Source organism: Rissa tridactyla, chromosome 9 (assembly GCF_028500815.1).
Source record: "Rissa tridactyla isolate bRisTri1 chromosome 9, bRisTri1.patW.cur.20221130, whole genome shotgun sequence".
Classification (NCBI taxonomy): Eukaryota; Metazoa; Chordata; class Aves; order Charadriiformes; family Laridae; genus Rissa; species Rissa tridactyla.
In genome coordinates, this window is record NC_071474.1 from 10,062,269 (window position 1) to 10,080,901 (window position 18,633).

Here is an 18,633-nt window from a genome sequence, read left to right on the forward strand (position 1 = left end):
CAGCGCTAGGTTACAGCGTCGGCAGTATATGACTTCCAGCTGCCATTTCTGCAGGGAGCAGGGACTGCAGTGCAGGAGCATGGGATGAAAAGGATCTTCTGGATCTTTGAGTGCCCAGTTGCCAGGTATCACGTTGTAAGTTCCAGTTTACGTTAGTTGGCTCTTCCAAAACCTCACTGCTCTCCTATGTTTAACAACCTTTCTAATTTCCAGTCCTCATTAGTTTATGGGAAGTTTATGCCAGTGTATTCTTGGACTATATTTCACTGAAGATCAAGGGGGAGTTCTCCTGCCTTGTGTCTCTGTCTGTCTCCAGCGTTCTGGTGTGTTTCCAGAAGGTCGTCATATCCTGTCAACCTTGACTTTGCACAGTTAAACCAGCCCCCTTCTTCTAATCTCCATTCTCACCATGCATTCTCTTCTTTATCCTTGTCTCTCTTCTCTGTGCTTGTTCATGTTTTCACTTAACTTTTCAAACTGTGGGTCACTGGCACTGTGCACTCTTGTTCCGGATGAGATTGTAGTGATGTACAATAAAAATGGTATTTCCTATCTTGAATGGCAGTATATGATACAGCATACTTCTCTTTTGTATAGTGCATCCTAAATCACCTGATATATATACCAGGCTGTCTTTTTCTCAGTTGTCAACTCAAGATCTTCCAGTTCTTGGCAAAAATAGCTTTGAATTGTGCGATCTTTCAATTAGTAATACGGCGTTTCATCCCATTTCTTTTGCTGTAGTTTATGACTGTTATTAGTCCCCAAGTGCATGCTTATGCATTTAGTAATGTTGAATTTCATCCCATTTCTATTACTCCACTCCTCAAAATCACATGGTGCTCCCTTATGATATCCCAGTGCTCCTCCACAGTGTTAATGCCTCCAAACTATAGCACAGTCCTAAGGGATGTTTTTGATTTTGACAGCCTTATGTGGAATTTCAATGATCTTTTATGTTACCATCCAAATTGTTACTCATAATAGTCATGCCTGAGTGCCTTTTTCAGGGCATACAGTACCGAACTGGGGCCTCTTCCATGAGTGTTTATTTGCCCTCCCTGTCTTCCCCACTGCGCGTTTGTGATTGTTATGTATCCATTGACTTTCAGAGTTGAATGGGAATATCCATGGGCTGAATTGACCCCCAGTATATTTGGGTAAATAAATGGCAACATCACTGCATTTGTTCTCATTTCCAACGGTAATTCAACCATAATCTGCAAAGCAAATGAAATAACTGCAGCAGTAATTGAATTTGCTAAGACTTTTCTGCCCTGTAATAAAATTACTTCTGTTCAAATCAGTTAGAGAGTAGCAAGCCCTTGGCCTTTGCATCGTCTCTGGATTCTTGGGAATAAAGGCGTTTGTGCTAAATTGCAGCTGTTTAAAAATTCAGCTATGGAAAAGATAATTTTCATTTATTTTTCAGGTGCCAGGTGGACATTCTCATGTAAACTCCATATCCTTTTCTTTCAGAGGATGAAATGTGGCACATGCATTATATAACTAATATACGACACATAAAACATACTTTCGTAGACGAAATATTTAGCAAATGCACTTAATCTGCGCTTAATCTAATTTGTTTAGCACCTGATATTTTCTATTTCTGGGTTATATTGAGTTGTCTGTGGCCAATGTGTTAATTTTTTTGTAGTCCCACGCTGAGTGTAACGCGGTTGGTACTGATACAGAAATACCAGGACAAGAACTGCTCTGTGATCGTTCTTAGTGTGACAGACTATCAGGTTTGACATCGCTGCTGCTGCGAGTATTCTACGCTAAACCTCTTAAGTACTTCAAATACTTTAATCAGGTGAAAAACAAATGACAGCTGGCATCAGTATAGTGGCATATTTTAACAACTGGGGTTGTCTGTTTTTTTTCAGAGATCTAAAGTAGAAAGCAAATTCTTTTGTGGCTCAGGGCTGTGGTTCAGCACGAAAACACTTTTGCATGTTTTGCCTGACTTTTTTTTTCTTTTTTCTTATCCTTACTGGAGCAGCAAGGCCCGCTTATTGGCAAACTGCCTTTAGCCCCTTTTTCACTGGGAAATGGAGGAGAAGATACAGGAAGTGTCATGCCTCATCCTCCGCACGGGACTGAGCTCGGAGCATGCAGGACCCGTGGGCATCACCTGCCTCTCCCGTGTTTCCCTGCAAAGCAGAGCCAGGGGTGCTGCAGCCTGTGCGCTCTCTGCCTTCCCCTGGAAAAGCAACTATTTGGCTGTTCCCTTAATACAGTGTATTTGCCTCGCGGGGAGTGAGCCATGGGGAAAAGACAGAGCCACTTTGAGGAGCGGGTCAATTCAGGCTGGGTTTGTTAATGGTCCGTTCATTTTCCTCCATTGAGCCTGCAAGAGAAGGGTAAGACAGGCTGAGAGAGTTGGGGTTGTTCAGCCTGGAGAAGAGAAGGCTCCAAGGAGACCTTATAGCAGCTTTCCAGTACCTAAAGGGGGACACAGGAAAGATGGGGAGGGACTCTTTGTCAGGGGGTGGAGCAATGGGATGAGAGGTAATGGTTTTAAACTGGAAGAGGGTAGATTTAGATTAGATATGAGGAAGAAATTCTTTACTGTGAGGGTGGTGAGACACTGGCACAGGTTGCCCAGGGAGGTGGTGGCTGCCCCATCCCTGGAGGTGTTCAAGGCCAGGCTGGATGGGGCTTTGAGCAGCCTGGTCTAGTGGGAGGTGTCCCTGCCCAGGGCAGGGGCGTTGGAACTAGATGGTCTTTAAGGTCCCTTCCAACCTAAACCATTCTCTGATTCTAAAACTAAGCTCAAGTACAAAACGCACCATATGATACATGTGTGCTTATATCCCCATAAATTATATGTTGGACTCAGGTGGACTCTCTGCACCAGGGTAAACTTTGAGTTGAAGTCAAAGCAAAAGGAGTCAGATACTCCAGATCAACGTTCCAGCCAGTTGTATTGTTCATTTCTTACGTGGAGTGTATGTTAGATTAAATAATGACAGTGCAGTGGTGGATATTTTGAATGAGGTAAAAAGACCCCTTGTTTGGAACTGACTGAGCACCAATTCCAGCCTTTGCCCCTCTGTTCCTGGTGAAGCAGCTTGTCATCCTTAGCCTGGACAATGCTTCAAGTTCATAACACTCACAAAGCTGAGAAATGCTGACCTTCTCCTGATCATTCAGTTTTCAACTTAAGCAAGCATTTGATTTTCTTCTATTTTTTTTTCCCCCTCTGAGTGTGTCATTCCTGGAAACAAATTAATCTTATATGGTCCATATTGTATTTTCCTAATAGTTTTGTTTTTTTTTTTCATGCCATAACAATTGATGGAAAATATTTGTTGGAGAGTGAAGATACAGTTGGTCAGGAAGTTGCTAGTTTTCTGTAAATCAAAGCCAGGACCTGTAGAAAAACACATAGCGAAGAAAAGGCTTAGATAGATACTTATTTCGAAAACTTCAAATAAAAAGTCCCAGAATAATGTCAAATTCAAGTCATGTTGAAATCTATTTTTTCTCCTTAGTTTTTTATCTTAAAAAAGAAACATTTTAGTCTTCCAAGTCAGACTTACGGTAACGTCTTAACCACAGCATGCCAAAGCTGTTAGGTTATTTTAAAGTTCTGGCCAGAATCTGGACGTTTGTGCAAAGTACTCCCTCTTCCAATACAAAACAAAATAGTTGCTTAAATATTCTTTGTAATGCTGTCATTTTTAAGGCTTTTTTTTTTTTTTTTTTAAAAAAAGAAGAATTTAGGTTTTGTTGGGACTTTTCACGAGATTTGTCCTTGGTGTGCTGTAAACATCCACAGCCTTTTTCCATTGCTGTGTACGGGGGATAAAGTCACAGGCATGCAGCTATCGGTAATGGTTCTGATGGAGATAGGCATTAACAGGGGATTGCTGGTGACCACTGAAGTTACATCCTTCTAAAGACTCTTAAATAATTTATTTTTGGGTGTAGTAAAGTGAAACCACAAATCCACTAACACTGTTCTGTCTTGCAGAAAATATGGGGCAGGAGGGTAGAGCAAGAAGGCATAAAATGAAGCTGTTCTGTTGTTAGAGCCAACTGGAAGCTTATTGGGAAAACTAAAGAGTTCCTTATGTCTGCACAAACACATGCCGTTACCCTGTGGGAAACTGTTTGCTGGCATAAAGGACACTTGGAAATTAAATATAACCTCTAATGGCACAGCGTTCCATTTGCGATGCTCAGTTGCAGACTTAGCTCTGCAAATCGTTGATATTAACTTGAACAAGCATAGCACGGTATTTATTATTCAAGAGGAGCATCTATTTGATGTTGAGAAATGAAGCCTTTCACAGGGTTACACGTAAAGAACGTGAATAACGAATGGATGTTTATTTTGTTGATGCCTCCTAAAGATCAGTTTCACGGCTGCTTTCCTCGAGGCTTTTGCAACTTTTTTGGGAGATGCTGATGGTACTTTGTGATGTTAAAGAGCAATATTACATTATGCTAAGAGCTGGACAAATCAGTATTAAGTGCAGTGCATGTATCTTTATCTACCTCTCCATGCTGTAGTATGTTCAATAGGAAGGATGCTAAAACAAAAGTAAATCTCTTCTACGAATGCATCCTCATAGATAAGCACACCCACAGTTGAAGCTTTGTAACTAGCAGCAAAAGAACAAAGAAAATAATTCCGCTCTATGGGATGCTGGCAGTAATAGCACCTACACTGCAGACAAGCAGATGATCATTTTGGCATATTTTACTCCAGGCACTTGTGGGGAAGGGTTAGGCATTCACTGGGTCATGTATTGATTAATTCCAGGCAGATTGTTTTTTTTATTCATAGGGCGTCTTGTGGAATAACCCAACTAATACATTTTCCAGTGTGTTATATAGACCAAATGTAATCCTTCTTGCAAAAAAAAAAAAAAAAGGTGAAAATTAGAACAGCAGCATCCCTTGCCAACAGAATGACATCAGAAATGGTGTTTCTTAGCTAGGTTTAATTTTGGAGATTGTTTATGTTGCTTTGAGTTTATTTGGGCAGTAGCAAGCATGGACCAAGTTCCTAAAAAGGAAAGCGTTGTTGAAAGCTGCAGAAAAAAGATGATGCGAAGTGGAAGCCATCCAGCTGAGTGTCTTTGCTGTCCTTTGCAATACGCTGTGCTGCTAAGGAAGCGATTGAAAAAGCTTTTGAAGTCAAGGGAAAATACTTTAAATTTGTCCTTCTCAAATGGAAAACTCAATTTTAAAGGGGCCTTTTTGTTAAGGTTATCCAACTAGAATGCCTAGAATTATTTCCTTAAAGGAGCACTTAGGCTCCTGTGTTTAAGTGTCCTAATTCTCAGAAGTATCAGGCATCCACCGAGAAAACCCTCTGAAGGTGGTAGGACCTAGAATCACTCACCATCTTTGAAACCGGACCACCTCTACCGAGCTGCCTGAGTACAACCGTGATTGCTTTGGGCACCAGCTTTTAAAATGTTTGTTCTTTTATCTGGCCATTGAACTTGTAGGTTGCGGAGTTTGGGACTGAGTAGCAAGAGACTCCTCATCCATCGCCTGAAGGGATGCAGTCCTGGCTGCCGTCTTCCAGCCAAAGTGTTAGCTCAACTCTTTGGTTGCTCCGGTGCTTTCTTTTCTCCCGCGGTTGCTGTTGTGCACTGCTGCGTTTCTTTCACTGCAGTCAGCGTCCTCGCGCTCCTTCCTAAACTGCTGCGTCATTTAATTGTTCCTGCACTCGGTTGACACCTCCAGTCACCGCTTTGTCAGGTGAAACTGCTGGATGCCGCTTCTCGTCCCCTGCAAACTGCACACAACTTTCAGTTAACCATTTTCGACCTATTTAAAATTCAGATTGTTCATGTGGAGGAATCTGGGTTTAGTTTTGGGAGCTCAACCTTCCCTGCGCCCCACATGTGTGTGAGCAGATAGCAGCCGCGCGTCCGCCAAGATTCTTCCTTAAGTGGACACAATTTTGGGTAGATGTGTCTGCTAGCTTTTTCAGGGTAATTTTCCCTCTCTTCCCCAGAGGCAGCCAAATTCAGTTCCTTTGCCTACTGGAGCTGTCGTTAGTTAATTACGAAGTCTTATATTGAAGAAATAACTGTGTGTAAACACAGCAAGGAAGGAAAACAAAATACTTCTGTAATATGAATCTCTTCACTGCAGTTTCATGTCAGTGGTTTATGCTCTCTGTGGTATGCTGGTGTCTCAGAGCATGGGACTTACTTGTGTTTGGGATCTTGTTTGTGGTTTGCCTGGTGTGTAGCAGAAACGAGACGGGAATAGCGGTGTGTGAAATATCAAAACAAGGCTTTTTCATTTAACTGCTTGAAGGATAAACTCATAAACTTCAGGCAGGGCAGAAGAGTCATGCATAAATGCAGGTTGTCTTCATTTCAAGGATGTTCTAAATCACGTGAAGGATCTCGAATGAAAGTTTGGATCCCTAATAACCCGCAGAGGGACCTTTATCGGAAGCACAAAATAATGTTTAACTGAAAAATAACTTGTATCAATTCCACCCAGTATTATTTTTAACTTAGGTGTTTAATGATTGATTTCTTAAAATGTACTCCTAAGGTCACATACTGCCACCTTGATCTTCTCATACAGCTTCTAAGAAAACATCTCAAAGGAGTATCCCGGGTTCTGGTGAGGGATATCACATAGATTTAGAAGCTGAGGACTTATTTAGGGCCAAATTTGTACTCCAGATAGAAAGGGCTTGGTGTGGAAAAAAGGGCTTTCTGCCCAGCTCTTGTGTGTGACAGAGAAATTCTTCCTGCGCCTCAGTTTCCCACTTGTTAGAAGGGACAATAATGCTCCTCCTGTGTTAAACCTCTTGAGATCCCCTGGTAAAATCCCCGTTATCTGTTGGGGGCTGCAAATGAAGTTGGGCCCCTGAAATTGTGAATTCCATTGCAAATAAAGATGGAGATGACGATAACACTTAAATGTATTATAGAAAAATATGGGATTTTCTTTCATACTTTGTATATTTTGTTTTATTATATAGCTGAATGGGAACTGAAAAATACCTGTAAAGTGATGATTAGAAACTGATTGTCAAATAAGATGGAACTATTCTGACACAAAGTAATTCCTTAAGAGACTACTTCAGTTCATTCAGCAGCGTTTATCGTCGTTTTTCAGAGGCATCATTTGAGAAAGCGGTATGCTGTCATCCTCTGCCTCGTTCAAAGACTTACATTGGGAATTACAAATTTTGAGAAGATAGTGGCTGTTGTTTCATAATCCCTAGCTGCTTTGCAATTAATTTCATTAATGCTTTTAAGTGCCTCTGAAATGATTCACTGCCTGTTGTGACTGAATTCCTTGAAAAGCCTTGTGAAAGAGTTTACGGATCACTTAAAATAAGTCAGCAGTGTCACTCTTGGAAGATGTTTTGTTCACGTGCTTCATAGGAAATCTGTATCTCAAAACTGGAGTTGGGAAATAGCCTTAACTAAAGGCTGAGCAACGAGCAAGTAAACAGAGCTAATCTGAACGTTCCTATTTGTGAAACACTGAGATGGAAAACAGTGCACGTGTATGTTTTGAAATTATTCCTGTGTTTATAATAGTTGCTCCTGTTACAGAACCGAAACAAGCGCTGTTAGCAAAGCATCCGCGATTTTTCAATCTTTCAACGTAACGACCCAGATTTAGTCCATTATAGAAAAAATGTAGAACCGGCTGTTAAATACGAGCAGGAAGCTACTGAATAATCAAGGCTGCACCTAGTTTTTTAAGGCTCCTTATAATATATTATTCCCAAAGCAAACTGAACGTGGTGTGCATTCGCTGACCATATTAAGTGACTGCATGGTTCCCATAACGTGCTGCGGAGCAGTACTCATGGAAATGTTACTGTATAATGGAATTTTTTTATCTGCTTTTTCTCTGGCAGCCGATCAAACACGACTGAGAAAGATCATCTGATCTGAACGCAGAGATAATGCCTGAATGCTAGAGAAGACAATGAGATTATTTTGTATGATTTAGGGCATCTAGAGCAGTACAGAACCAGGCCAGCAGCATCTCCGCTCATCCAAATTTCCTAATTATAACAGTATTTGTTATCTTTTACTCTAGGAATGACTATACCAGAAGAAGACGCGGATGTGGGACAGGGTAGTAAATATTGCCTCGTGGCAATAGGAAGGCTTCAGGTAATGCCAGTCTTTCCTGATATAAACTACTTTTGAAAGCATAATCAGTGTTGTGCTTTAGTTGTAAAGGATTTGCACAAAGTTCTGGTACTAGACTGTAACTTTTAACGTGCCTCCAAAGTATGAAGCGCCTTGATGTCGGTGTGCAGCCAGTGATTTATAGAACCATGGAATGGTTTGGATTGGGAGGGACCTTAAAGATCATCTAGTTCCAGCCTCGCTGCCCCAGGCAGGACTTGTTTAGAACATGTCAATAGAGCAAAATGAAAATGTGATTTTGGTGCATGGGTGTATTTAACCCAACGACAGTGGCAAAGATGCTCCAGGAGCATAAGCATGTACAGACCTGCCGTTCTCTAGGGTGCGTAGGGCTGGGATACCCTAGACTGTGAGAAATACGGGAGAGCAGGTGCTGCAGGTGGTAGGTTAAAGTGGCTCCCAAAGCCAGTGACGTGCTCCCTGCTGTTCTTTCATTTGTTCTGTGGCTGATCAACTACTTGAGAAACTGTGATTGCAGGAGTTATTCTGAAAATGGTAAAGATAAGGCAGTCAGGAGGCACTTCACAAATAACAGCTTTATTCTCAGTGTGTATTGTAGTGTGCATTCAGATGTGATGTCAGCCAAGGGAACTGTCAGAATAAAATTTTACTTCCCTTTCTGTCCAGACAGTTGCAATTGATGTATTATATTTTCTTCCTTTGTCCGTTGCTGATGAGAGCTCTGAGCAGGAGATAGACCAGTCGCGGTGAATCTCCTTCACTGCAGCAGGGAGGCTAATTTTTATCTTCCCAACCTGGGAATTCTGCCATGGGTGAACGTGTTTGAGCCTCCTGCATGGTCTCCTGTTGGCCTGCGCTCGTTGCCATCTGCTAGGATGGCATCGCTCCTTCTCACAAGGTAGAATGACCCTTTTGTTAGAGCACAGGTGCCAAATCCATCTTATTTGAGGTGAACAGCCTGCACATTACTGCAAGCGTTAGCCCTTCTGCAGAGTGTGCCTCCATTGTGATGGCAGAGCTACAAAAGTATCGCATGATGTTTTTTAGATTAATCATCCTTTTATAATCGAGGGTAATATATTCCGCTGGTGGAGAGAAGGAAGTTACAGGGATTCATATGTTATAGCTGCCAAAGAAGGATGATTTCCAAGAAAATCACATTAGTTAACATGTGGAGTGTCAAAACGTCTGTTGTGTTAGAAGAGGCAGCAGGGTATGTGAAGGTGGGCAAGAGGAGGCTTGGGATGGGTTTAATCACAAAGAAGTCAAAGTGCCCAGATGATAAACTCTGCTCCGTAACAGCAAATTGAAATCTTGTGTACAGTTAACTGGCTAATCCGCTTCAAGACAGCAACAAATGAGATTTTGCTCCTTTTGCATTGGGACCTTGTTAACAGAGATGGCTCTGAAAGTTGTAAGAATAACAATGGTCTCGTTTGTAGCCCCAGTAGGAATGGATGGATGCAAAGTGGCCTGATCGCACAGGTTTCAGGCAGAGGGCTGGAAATACCTCATTCTCTCTGATGAGCTTTGAGGAGCATTGCTGGTCCGGTACCATCACCTGCCTCAGTCTCTGGAGAACTTTGTTCATGTTCTCTGGCTGTACTCAGGTGATCCTTACCTGAAAGTTGAGTGTTAGTCTGAGCTAGTCCTATTGGATATGTTTATAGATAATGAGTTGTCCTCAGAGAGATTGACCTTTCCATCATAAAATGGGTGGGTTGAATTGTCCTCTGGAAGTCTTTCATTCTTGGTTGACAAGGGTAGGAATCAAGATGCGAAATTTTTGTGTGGTCCTCCAGAGTGAGATGAATCCAGCCATAGTTATATCGTTACTATATCCCTCCTTGTTGTGAACTTCTGTTGTATTCATTTTCCTGCTGTGCTATTAAGCCTAAGTACATGCCATGGGGTGAGATATTTGTACTGCAAACTAGACCAAAGGCTGTTTTGTGTCATTTATTCATTGTTCTGTTTATGACTTCCTTCAGTAGTTAGCAGTCTGCCAACAGATTTTATTCTTTAGCTGTGTAATCAACTTTGACTTAAGTTGGCTGTTCTGTGGACTAAATGCTGTGGACTTCATTGGTCCTAGGTAACCAGCTCTCCGGTGTGCATGGACATGAATGGCATGTCGGTCCCAACTGAGTTCTTATCTAGGCACAATTCTGATGGAGTCATCACCTTTGTTGACCCAAGGTGCATCAGCGTCATTGGCTACCAGCCCCAGGTCAGTGAGTCCGGTAAATGCGGAGACTGATTAGAGCGAAAGAAGAAAACTCTGTTTCCACATTAAAAACAAAAGCAGCAAACCATGAAATACTTGTAGCTGACAATTCATGTGTCGTGCAATAAATGCAGTTCATTTTTCTTTACTATCCACGCCTCTCTAAAAGGTATTGCTTTCCCCTTTGTTATGTGGGATATCTTTTTATACCTTTCAGATCCAATTAGAATTCTAACAGCCAGAATTTAAACCTTGTGCTTTAAACCTCGCACAACTTTCCAGGGAAGAAGTTTCTGTGATAGAAAGTTAATGGGGCTTGGAGAGAGTTTTAGTCCTGTAGGTCTGTACTTCTGCCAATCTATTGAACAGTAAGCAAGCATCATTTATGGCATCTATTTTCCTCTAGGCTTACAGCTGCTCCTCAGAACAGGAGGCTAGTCGCAGAACTGAGCAGAATAATAAAGGAACTCCTGACTACCACAGCTCTCCCTCAGATAACTCTCTGCAGTTGCAGTTTACAGGCAAAAATAATTTCTCGCTCATTAGATTTTCCCATTTATTTTTATTTTGGGTAGCTTTACAGTAATTGTTTTTACAAAAATTAGTGCCATAAAATGAGCTGTGATAGAGGATGTCAGTCTCTTCAACACACCATTTCACAGGTGTTAAAAAATAAAACATTTAGAATTTGTTGTAAATACATGTATCTGTGCAACAGTACAAATATAACGTGGGACATGATGCCTACAAACCTTGTTTGTGTGATTCATCCCTGCTTAACTGAGAAGTCCCATTAAGGGCGGTGGATCTAGCGTTTGCAGGGGTGCCTTGCAGATCTGCATGTGAATTTGTGTTGTGGGCTGGGTTTTTTTACACATCTTTATGTTTTCTTTTAGGATCTTCTGGGGAAAGATATTTTAGAATTCTGCCATCCTGAAGATCAAAGCCATTTGAGGGAGAGTTTCCAACAGGTGCTGCGTCCTGCTCCTTCTGCCATTTATTTATTATTTTTGTTATTATTTTGTTCAGAGAAGTAGCTTTTATTTTTCATTTCAAGGTATTTTTTCTGTTATGCAGGAGTGGCAAGATTCAAAACAATTTGTTGATCAGTTACTAATCAGTTAAGCTGCATAAATGGTCGTTGGAACTGCAGCATCTGGTTGCTGTGTTTTCAGAAATGAGCCACCTAGTTACACGTTTTGTTTTCTTTTTGCAAAAAATTAAAGGAGTGTTCACTGCACAGTTAGAGCTGGTTTGGAGATGCCTTTATAGATCCCACTATGTTAAATGGTAACCAAAATATTTACCTTCCAAGATGGGCTGTTGATTTGAAAGTAGTTACACCCCGCTGTAATGCTGGATTGTTGATGACCTCAGTTCTCTGCTAGCATAGATGATGTGCTTCATACTTAATGAAGTTACACCACTTTACATCAATAGAGAATGTGGCCCTTCTCCCTGTTAGGAATTGAAATGCAGACAGAAGTAATGTAAGAAATACAACATATGGAAAGAGTTACTGATCTGGATTTGTTTTTAGAGTGGGTCGTGTTTACATCAGTGATACCAAAAGCATTTATTCCGTTGTAGAGCTTATTGTTTGAGATTGATCTGGGACATACAGTAGGAGTGCTTTCCCCAAGCCTTCTGCTTGTTGCCGCTCTTCTCAGCGCCTTCCCTGCTGCACTAGAAAGCACGGTGTAGTGTGTTTAACCAATTACTGAGGTTCAGATGATCTAAGTGGTTCCAGATTTTCTGACAGCAGCCTAGAGCTCAACCAAGTTTTGTTGATCCATCTTGCGTTGGATGCCGAGATGTATTTTCAGCTGTGAAACACGGATATGAAGTGACTTCTAAAATCATTTGTATAGCCAACTATTTATTCAGGCATGGCATGCAAAAATGGAGCTTAAAAAGCCCCTCACTGTTGAAAACAACTAGATGCTGGTTTGTGTCCGTAGAATCCATTGTGAAACTGAGGTTACGGTCTCTACAGAAGCGTTTGAGATAGTGTAAGATATATCAGTACTCTTGAACTATTTCTCACCACCCCTCCCTCAAGCGGAACCTACCAACCCCATGCTGAGCTAGCAGAAAAGACTGTGAGAGCTCCACATCCACCTCGTGTCCCTTTAACGGACTGAGTTCAAACGGCAGCTAAAGACCTTTTAAATTCAAAGATTCACAGGCAGAAGCCTATGAGCGATGCTTGAAATAGGTCACCACACCTGGTCATCTTCTCTGCCCCACCTTGGTTGGGGCGTGATGCTGCAGCTGAACCTGCCTGATGGGTAGCTGTCACCAGGCATCAGGGCCTACTCCCCCTCTTCTCTTCTCCCTGACCCCCTGCCCACCCTTCCTGCTGTCCTGATACTAGCACAGATGGACTTGCCGGGTAGGCTAACTAAAGGACTAATTGCTTTTGCATGGGACTAGCTTTCAGCTGGTTCGGCACCCCGAACTTGTGCCTGGTGGCATCAGTGGCGCAAGAAAAGCAGCGAGAACGCATATGCTGTTTTTCACTTAATGCCCAAATGATCGATTCCACTAATTTATCCAAGAGACAATGACAGAGAGCTGCTGGGTAATAACACATCAAACATCCGTCTCCGAAGTGGTCGCCTGGGGCTGAGAAGGGCTGACTAACTAACGTTCAGATTAGTGACTCGGTCCTCACTCTGCTCACTGAGTGGGACCGCGGGATGCTGCCAGGGAATCCCTGAACTCAGTTGCTGGGGACTTGACTGTCACTTCTCACGATTAGGCACACGCATCAATGATTTGCTGGATCAGGGACCTACCTGATTTGCTTAAGGTCATACAAAAAGACAGCAGGAAAAAAAATGCAGATTAGAAGTGAAAGTTCCTGTTCACTCGACCTGTGCCCAACCTATGAAAATATTGTGCTGTTTCTTTAGTAGGCAATTCCTTTTTCAGTATATTTTTGTTCAGTACAGTAGCAGTGTGATTGGGGCTGTTATTTCAATCATGCAATAAAAGACTGAAGTAAACAGTTAAGCTATGCACCAGGTGGTTTTTATTTCCAAAGAATGTAAGAAAGTAAAGGTTAAACATTAGCTTTGAAACTTGTTGTGCTATCTTGTTTGTGTGCACTGTTTTAAGACAGTTCAGGCTTTTCCCACCAGTGATCTCTATGCTTTATATATTATTACAGAATTAGTGTTTGCTTAATTCAGACTTCAGGACAATAGATCACTGCAGTTTGTTTTATTATTGTTAGTTTGGCCACAGAAATCTCTTCATTAAAAAGGTAACTGTGATTTCCAATAAACTCTTTTTTTTTTTTTTCTAAAGCCCTCTGAAAACTTGACATTTCTAATTTGCTGACAGTATCAGAACCTCCTCTGTTATGCACCAACCTGGGAGAGAGGGAGGGGTTTGCAGTTTTTGGTCTGTTGCCAGCATCCATCTCAAAGCTTTTGCTTCCTTGGGAAGATAAATTCATTCATCAGGGTGGGAAAATCAGGCCAGAATAAGATAGTCTCAAGGCCAAGATCAACAAATAGAGTTTAGTATCAAAGGATCCAGAATGCAGCTATTTGATATCCAGTAGGACGCCGTTCAGATTGGACACTTCTACACAAGCTCTGGTTTTTTTTTTTTTTACCCTGGGTGTGGTAGTAGAAAATTGCTGATAAAAGAGAGTCGCTCACTGAACTCAAACTATAAAAGCATTTTAAAAAAAGGAAAAAAGAAAAAGGCGTTTACCTCAGTATGATTTTGAACTTTCGTGGACATGGCTAAAGCTTTTTGTGTCTTCTGTTGGCATTCTTTCCATTTAATTCTGTGTCCAGTTGATCAATTTGAAATACAGACCTTTGAAAGAATAAACCAGCTTTGGAGCATTTTACCTAATCCAAATAGCTGTTGATAAAGGCAGAGGGTAAATACTGGGGTTCCTGCTTTTAGAGAATATAAGCTGGCGATAGCTAATAAAAAATAAATTCCAGTGGATAAGGATTAAGAATCCAGAACGAGATGTGGCATTTATTTGCTGTAGACCTTCCCTTTCCCTTCCCTGAGGCACCCCTGAGATACCTCGGTGGAAAAACGAAAAAAAAATAAACACGGATAGCCCAGGTAAGTGCCGGCTGAATGACTCGAAACCATCTAAGTTTTCTTCTGCCTTAAACCAAGATTGTTAGATAACACAAAAAATGCAGTTACAGTGCCAGTGTGCGACTATTGATTTGAGCGTATTTCTTTAGCTGGCTGCATCTTACTTCTCGCTCGATGCCCAGCTATTGACTGCAACAAAACTTCAGCTACCAAAACTAGATATGAGCTGGGTGTTGCCGGGCATCTGAATCCTTCGTTATAAACAAATAAACTGTCCAAGCAAAGAATTTTCTTTCTATTTTCATTAATACTATTAAAATGGACAGTGGCATACTGGTGTTCTCTACGTTCAAAGACTGGCTCGCTCTTTCTTGTTTTGAAAGCCAGAAGCAAGTGTTTCTTGCTAGCACTTTGCCATTTTAGGTCGTCCTATAATGTGTTCGGGGAAAAAGAACGAAACAACCTTGTATGGTTTCTAAAAATTAAGTGTTATCCTAAATTTTGTTGCTGGTGTGTGATTTGGTATGTCATATATATGAATTGTATAGCTAGGTATCCAAGCAGAAAAGCAGATAGTCAACCTCAAAATGTTTTTTTTCTTGTGGGCTTGTGTTTCAGCTGCAGTGTTTGGTGTGTGGTTTACATGTAAACATTTGAAAGATCCTCAGTTTGCTTTCTGTCAGTCTCTTGATCAGCATTCCACGTTAAAACCTTCTTAAAGCTTCCCTGTTGGGATAACAGCACAACCTGTTGGTTGTCCTGAATCTGTATTCTTATGTGCAGGCTGCAAAATGGTGTTTTATACAACAAAGTGTGAGGGTTTCATTCTGAAGGAAATGGCTGCAAACATGAATCAGATTTTGCTTATTCTCTTCAAATGAAGAATCTCCCTGCTGTGTCCATAGCTGTCTGTAATTAAAGTTTAAAATGTACCAGTTACTGCTGTTTACTATTCATTTGCACAACAGGTAGCAATCTCCTTTTATTAACCTTTCCAAATGGTTTTGCAGGTTGTGAAACTGAAAGGTCAAGTCCTGTCTGTGATGTACCGTTTTCGTACCAAAAACCGGGAATGGATGCTGATCAGAACCAGCAGCTTCACATTTCAGAATCCTTATTCCGATGAGATCGAATACATCATCTGCACCAACACTAATGTAAAGTACGTGCTTTTCCAGATGCTCGCGTATGTGGTTTTCAAAGAATTTAAGCATTGCTTTTTGCTGTAAAGCACATCCTGATTTTTTGGTAGCCTGTTTCTAGCTACATTTGTTTCTCAATAACAGTGCAGTCTGTAACAGGGTTTTTCTGCATCATGACATCTCGCAGCGTAGCTGTTTCTCTGTGTCATTATCCTGCGATGCTTCCAGGGCCTGGCAGCACTGGGGGAGAAACGTCACTTATCTGTTATGTCATTAGACAAAGCCCATTGATCTCAGTCCAGGCTGCCTTAAACTAGCACAGAGCTTCCAACAGCAGACCAGCTGTCCTGATACTGGAGGAAGATTAGCCTGATTCCTAAGCCAAAGAGAAAATTCCGTGTCCATGTTAACAAGTATCACAAAAGTAAGCAAGACGCCTGCCTCTTCTTCATCGTGCTCATACCGTTCCGTAGTCCTGCACGTCTTCTCCTCGTGCTGTGTCTGCTTTTACAGCCTATGAAAGCCGGCAAAATGTTTTCCTAGTAGGCTTGAGCGGGAAGGAAGATACTCAGTTAAGATCCAGTGGAATATCCCCAAGTACAGGGACAGATCCAACCCCTTATCTTAAGAAGGGAATTAAATCATCCTGTCTTTGAATTAATATTTTCAAAAATCTGTCATTGGACCTCTTAGGAGGAGGTCACCCTAGGAGTACAGTGGAGGTTTGTCACTGAGCAGAGAAGCTTTTGGAGCCTCCCGACTTCTGAGCCAGGAACTGCAGAAGCTAATCTGGCCTTGATAAAGCTGTTGCTTTACAGTGTGGGTTTTTTTTTTATTTCTTCTTTCCAGTATAAACTTAATCTATTTCTAAAACAAAATCTGCTTCTGGTCTAACCAAAGATTTTTTTTGCCAAGTTTTTAGCTCAGAGGAAATTATTGGTTTTAAGATCTCAACCTGTTAGACTGTATAATGGAAATGCTGAACGGGCAGTCTGCCGGTGGAGATGCACGCTGAGAGCTCCGCTTGCAAAACCAAACCCCTGGGACTTTGGCATTTGAACTTAGAAAGCTTGTAAGTGTCTCTGGGTGACTTGCTCCTTTGGACATGACACAGATCTGGGCTAGAAGGGCACTTCACTCATTGCTTTTGCTCATTTGAAACCCAGCATCACAATCCTTTTGCTCAGTTTTTTCTGCATACCCAAAAAGCTGGGTTTAAACAACCCAATAGTTAAGCTCATTGAAAACAAGCAAATGTGCCTTGAAATCAGACAGCTAAATATCTCCCTGTCTTCACTGTGCATCAAAATAGATATTTCCACATTTCAGCTGGCCCGTATTTCTTTTCCAAATATTTTGTATATGCAAAAACAGGCCTGCCAAATAAAAAGGGACTGCTGAAATCTGTCCCAGGCTGGCTTAATTGTGCTTTGTTCCTAAGAGTCCACAGATCAAATAATGGGGCTGTAGACTTATGTTGTGTTGACTCTGGGAATGTTTTTTTCCAAGCCTCTGCTATACTGTCCAGCTTGGCTTCGCAGCACTTACTGTGATGAATAGGGCTGTGCCAGCTTCTGGCTCTCGTTATATCTCTCTTGCTCGGTTTGAATAACAACCCAGAAATGTTGACCTAATATGGAAGCTGCCTGCTGCTACTTTGACAGAGGATGTTCCCTCTTCCCTGTCATGTTGAAAATGTTCTAGTCTTATGGCAAGATACAGCCCATTATACATCTGCTTTTGAATAGGAGAAAGAATGCATTATTCAAACTGGTTTCTGTTTTTCCCCCCGTTCTCTCCCACTTCTCAGACAGATTTCCAAAGAGGACTTACTGTGATGTACTGCTGTTCCTGCCTCTTTCTGGATATATTTAATTTTTTGCACATTTCGGGTCGTGTTTGGACTTCTGATTTCCTGGATGCCTCGGGGAGGCGTAGGTCATAGCGACTGTAGATTTGCGCCTCCTGGCTCTGCTCCTGCTGGGGCTGGTTGTTCGGCACTGACCCCGGTGTGCGTGGCCGTCCTTACGTGGCGGTGGAAGGATCAGATGCTCTGGGTCCAGCAAAGTGCTCCTCAGATGGAGACCAAGCAGGGCTGCCTTCCACTGCGCAGCTGTAGGTAGTTCTGCACGTAGACAAATTCTGATTATTGCCGTGATAACCCAGCCAGCTCCAGGTTTGAGGCGGCTAAAAATTCAGCATAAAGTTTTAAAGCCAGAAGATCAAGGTTTAAATTGTTTTTTAACTTAGGATACGTCTTTATGTGTTAATGGAACAGCTCTCGAGTTGGTCAGTGAACAACGTTTTCCCAAAGGACTGTAGAGGGCAGTGGTGGTTCCACTTGTGGAGGGATTAATTGATTCTATTTTTGTTTCTTGTTGTTTTGTTTGTTTTATTTTGTTTCTTTTTTTTTAATAAAGATACTTCTTTAGAGCTTCAAGCAGTTGACTTTCCAAACTTTTGTTGCGGAAGGATAACGAAGCATTAGGTTCAAATGTTCACTTAGTTCCTTGCAAAAAAAAAAAAGAAAAGAAAACTTCTCGCAGTTTCACTTGGATGTAGTCATCCAAGAGAAACTTCCTGGAGAAATGAGGCATTTAACGTTTAGCATTTGTGCTGTGTTCGGCTGAAAAGAAGCGTCCCCTGTTTCACCACATCTTCCTGTGCAGTTGGGACCGTTTGATTTCCAAAAAGAAATAATAATTGCGATCAACGTTTATTTAACATACACATGGAGCAGCGTTTGAATAAAATAATCTGTCATGGCGACAGATAAAACGATATAAATGTCCTTTTATATATATATACACAGAAGAAAAGATATTTTCCTGACCTTCATGGGTGTTTTGATGTTTCATTTTTGCAAGCCCCAGAGTCCTGTGTTGCACTGCGTGCATTTATGCATCCTACGGTTGTCCTGAGTCTCAAGACTTTTTGTCTGGGAGTGAGCTGGTGCGGGTCGGTGCGGGAGGCAGCCTGACCGATGAATCAGCCCGCGCTTGTGGGAGAGGCACTTTCTGTTTCAGATTCTCATGGGCCAAAATACTAA

General features: G+C 41.7%; 1 protein-coding gene across 2 annotated transcripts in view; it reads left to right on the top strand.

The window, feature by feature from the left end:
• The window catches only part of ARNT2 (aryl hydrocarbon receptor nuclear translocator 2), a 108,389-nt gene that overhangs the window by 64,805 nt on the left and 24,951 nt on the right, over positions 1–18,633 (top strand). For both annotated transcript variants that reach the window (XM_054214986.1, XM_054214987.1), the window contains 4 exons: positions 8,059–8,135; positions 10,231–10,365; positions 11,259–11,333; positions 15,453–15,604. In XM_054214986.1, coding sequence (XP_054070961.1) covers positions 8,059–8,135; positions 10,231–10,365; positions 11,259–11,333; positions 15,453–15,604 — 439 coding nt within the window. The remainder of the gene's footprint in view (positions 1–8,058; positions 8,136–10,230; positions 10,366–11,258; positions 11,334–15,452; positions 15,605–18,633) is intronic.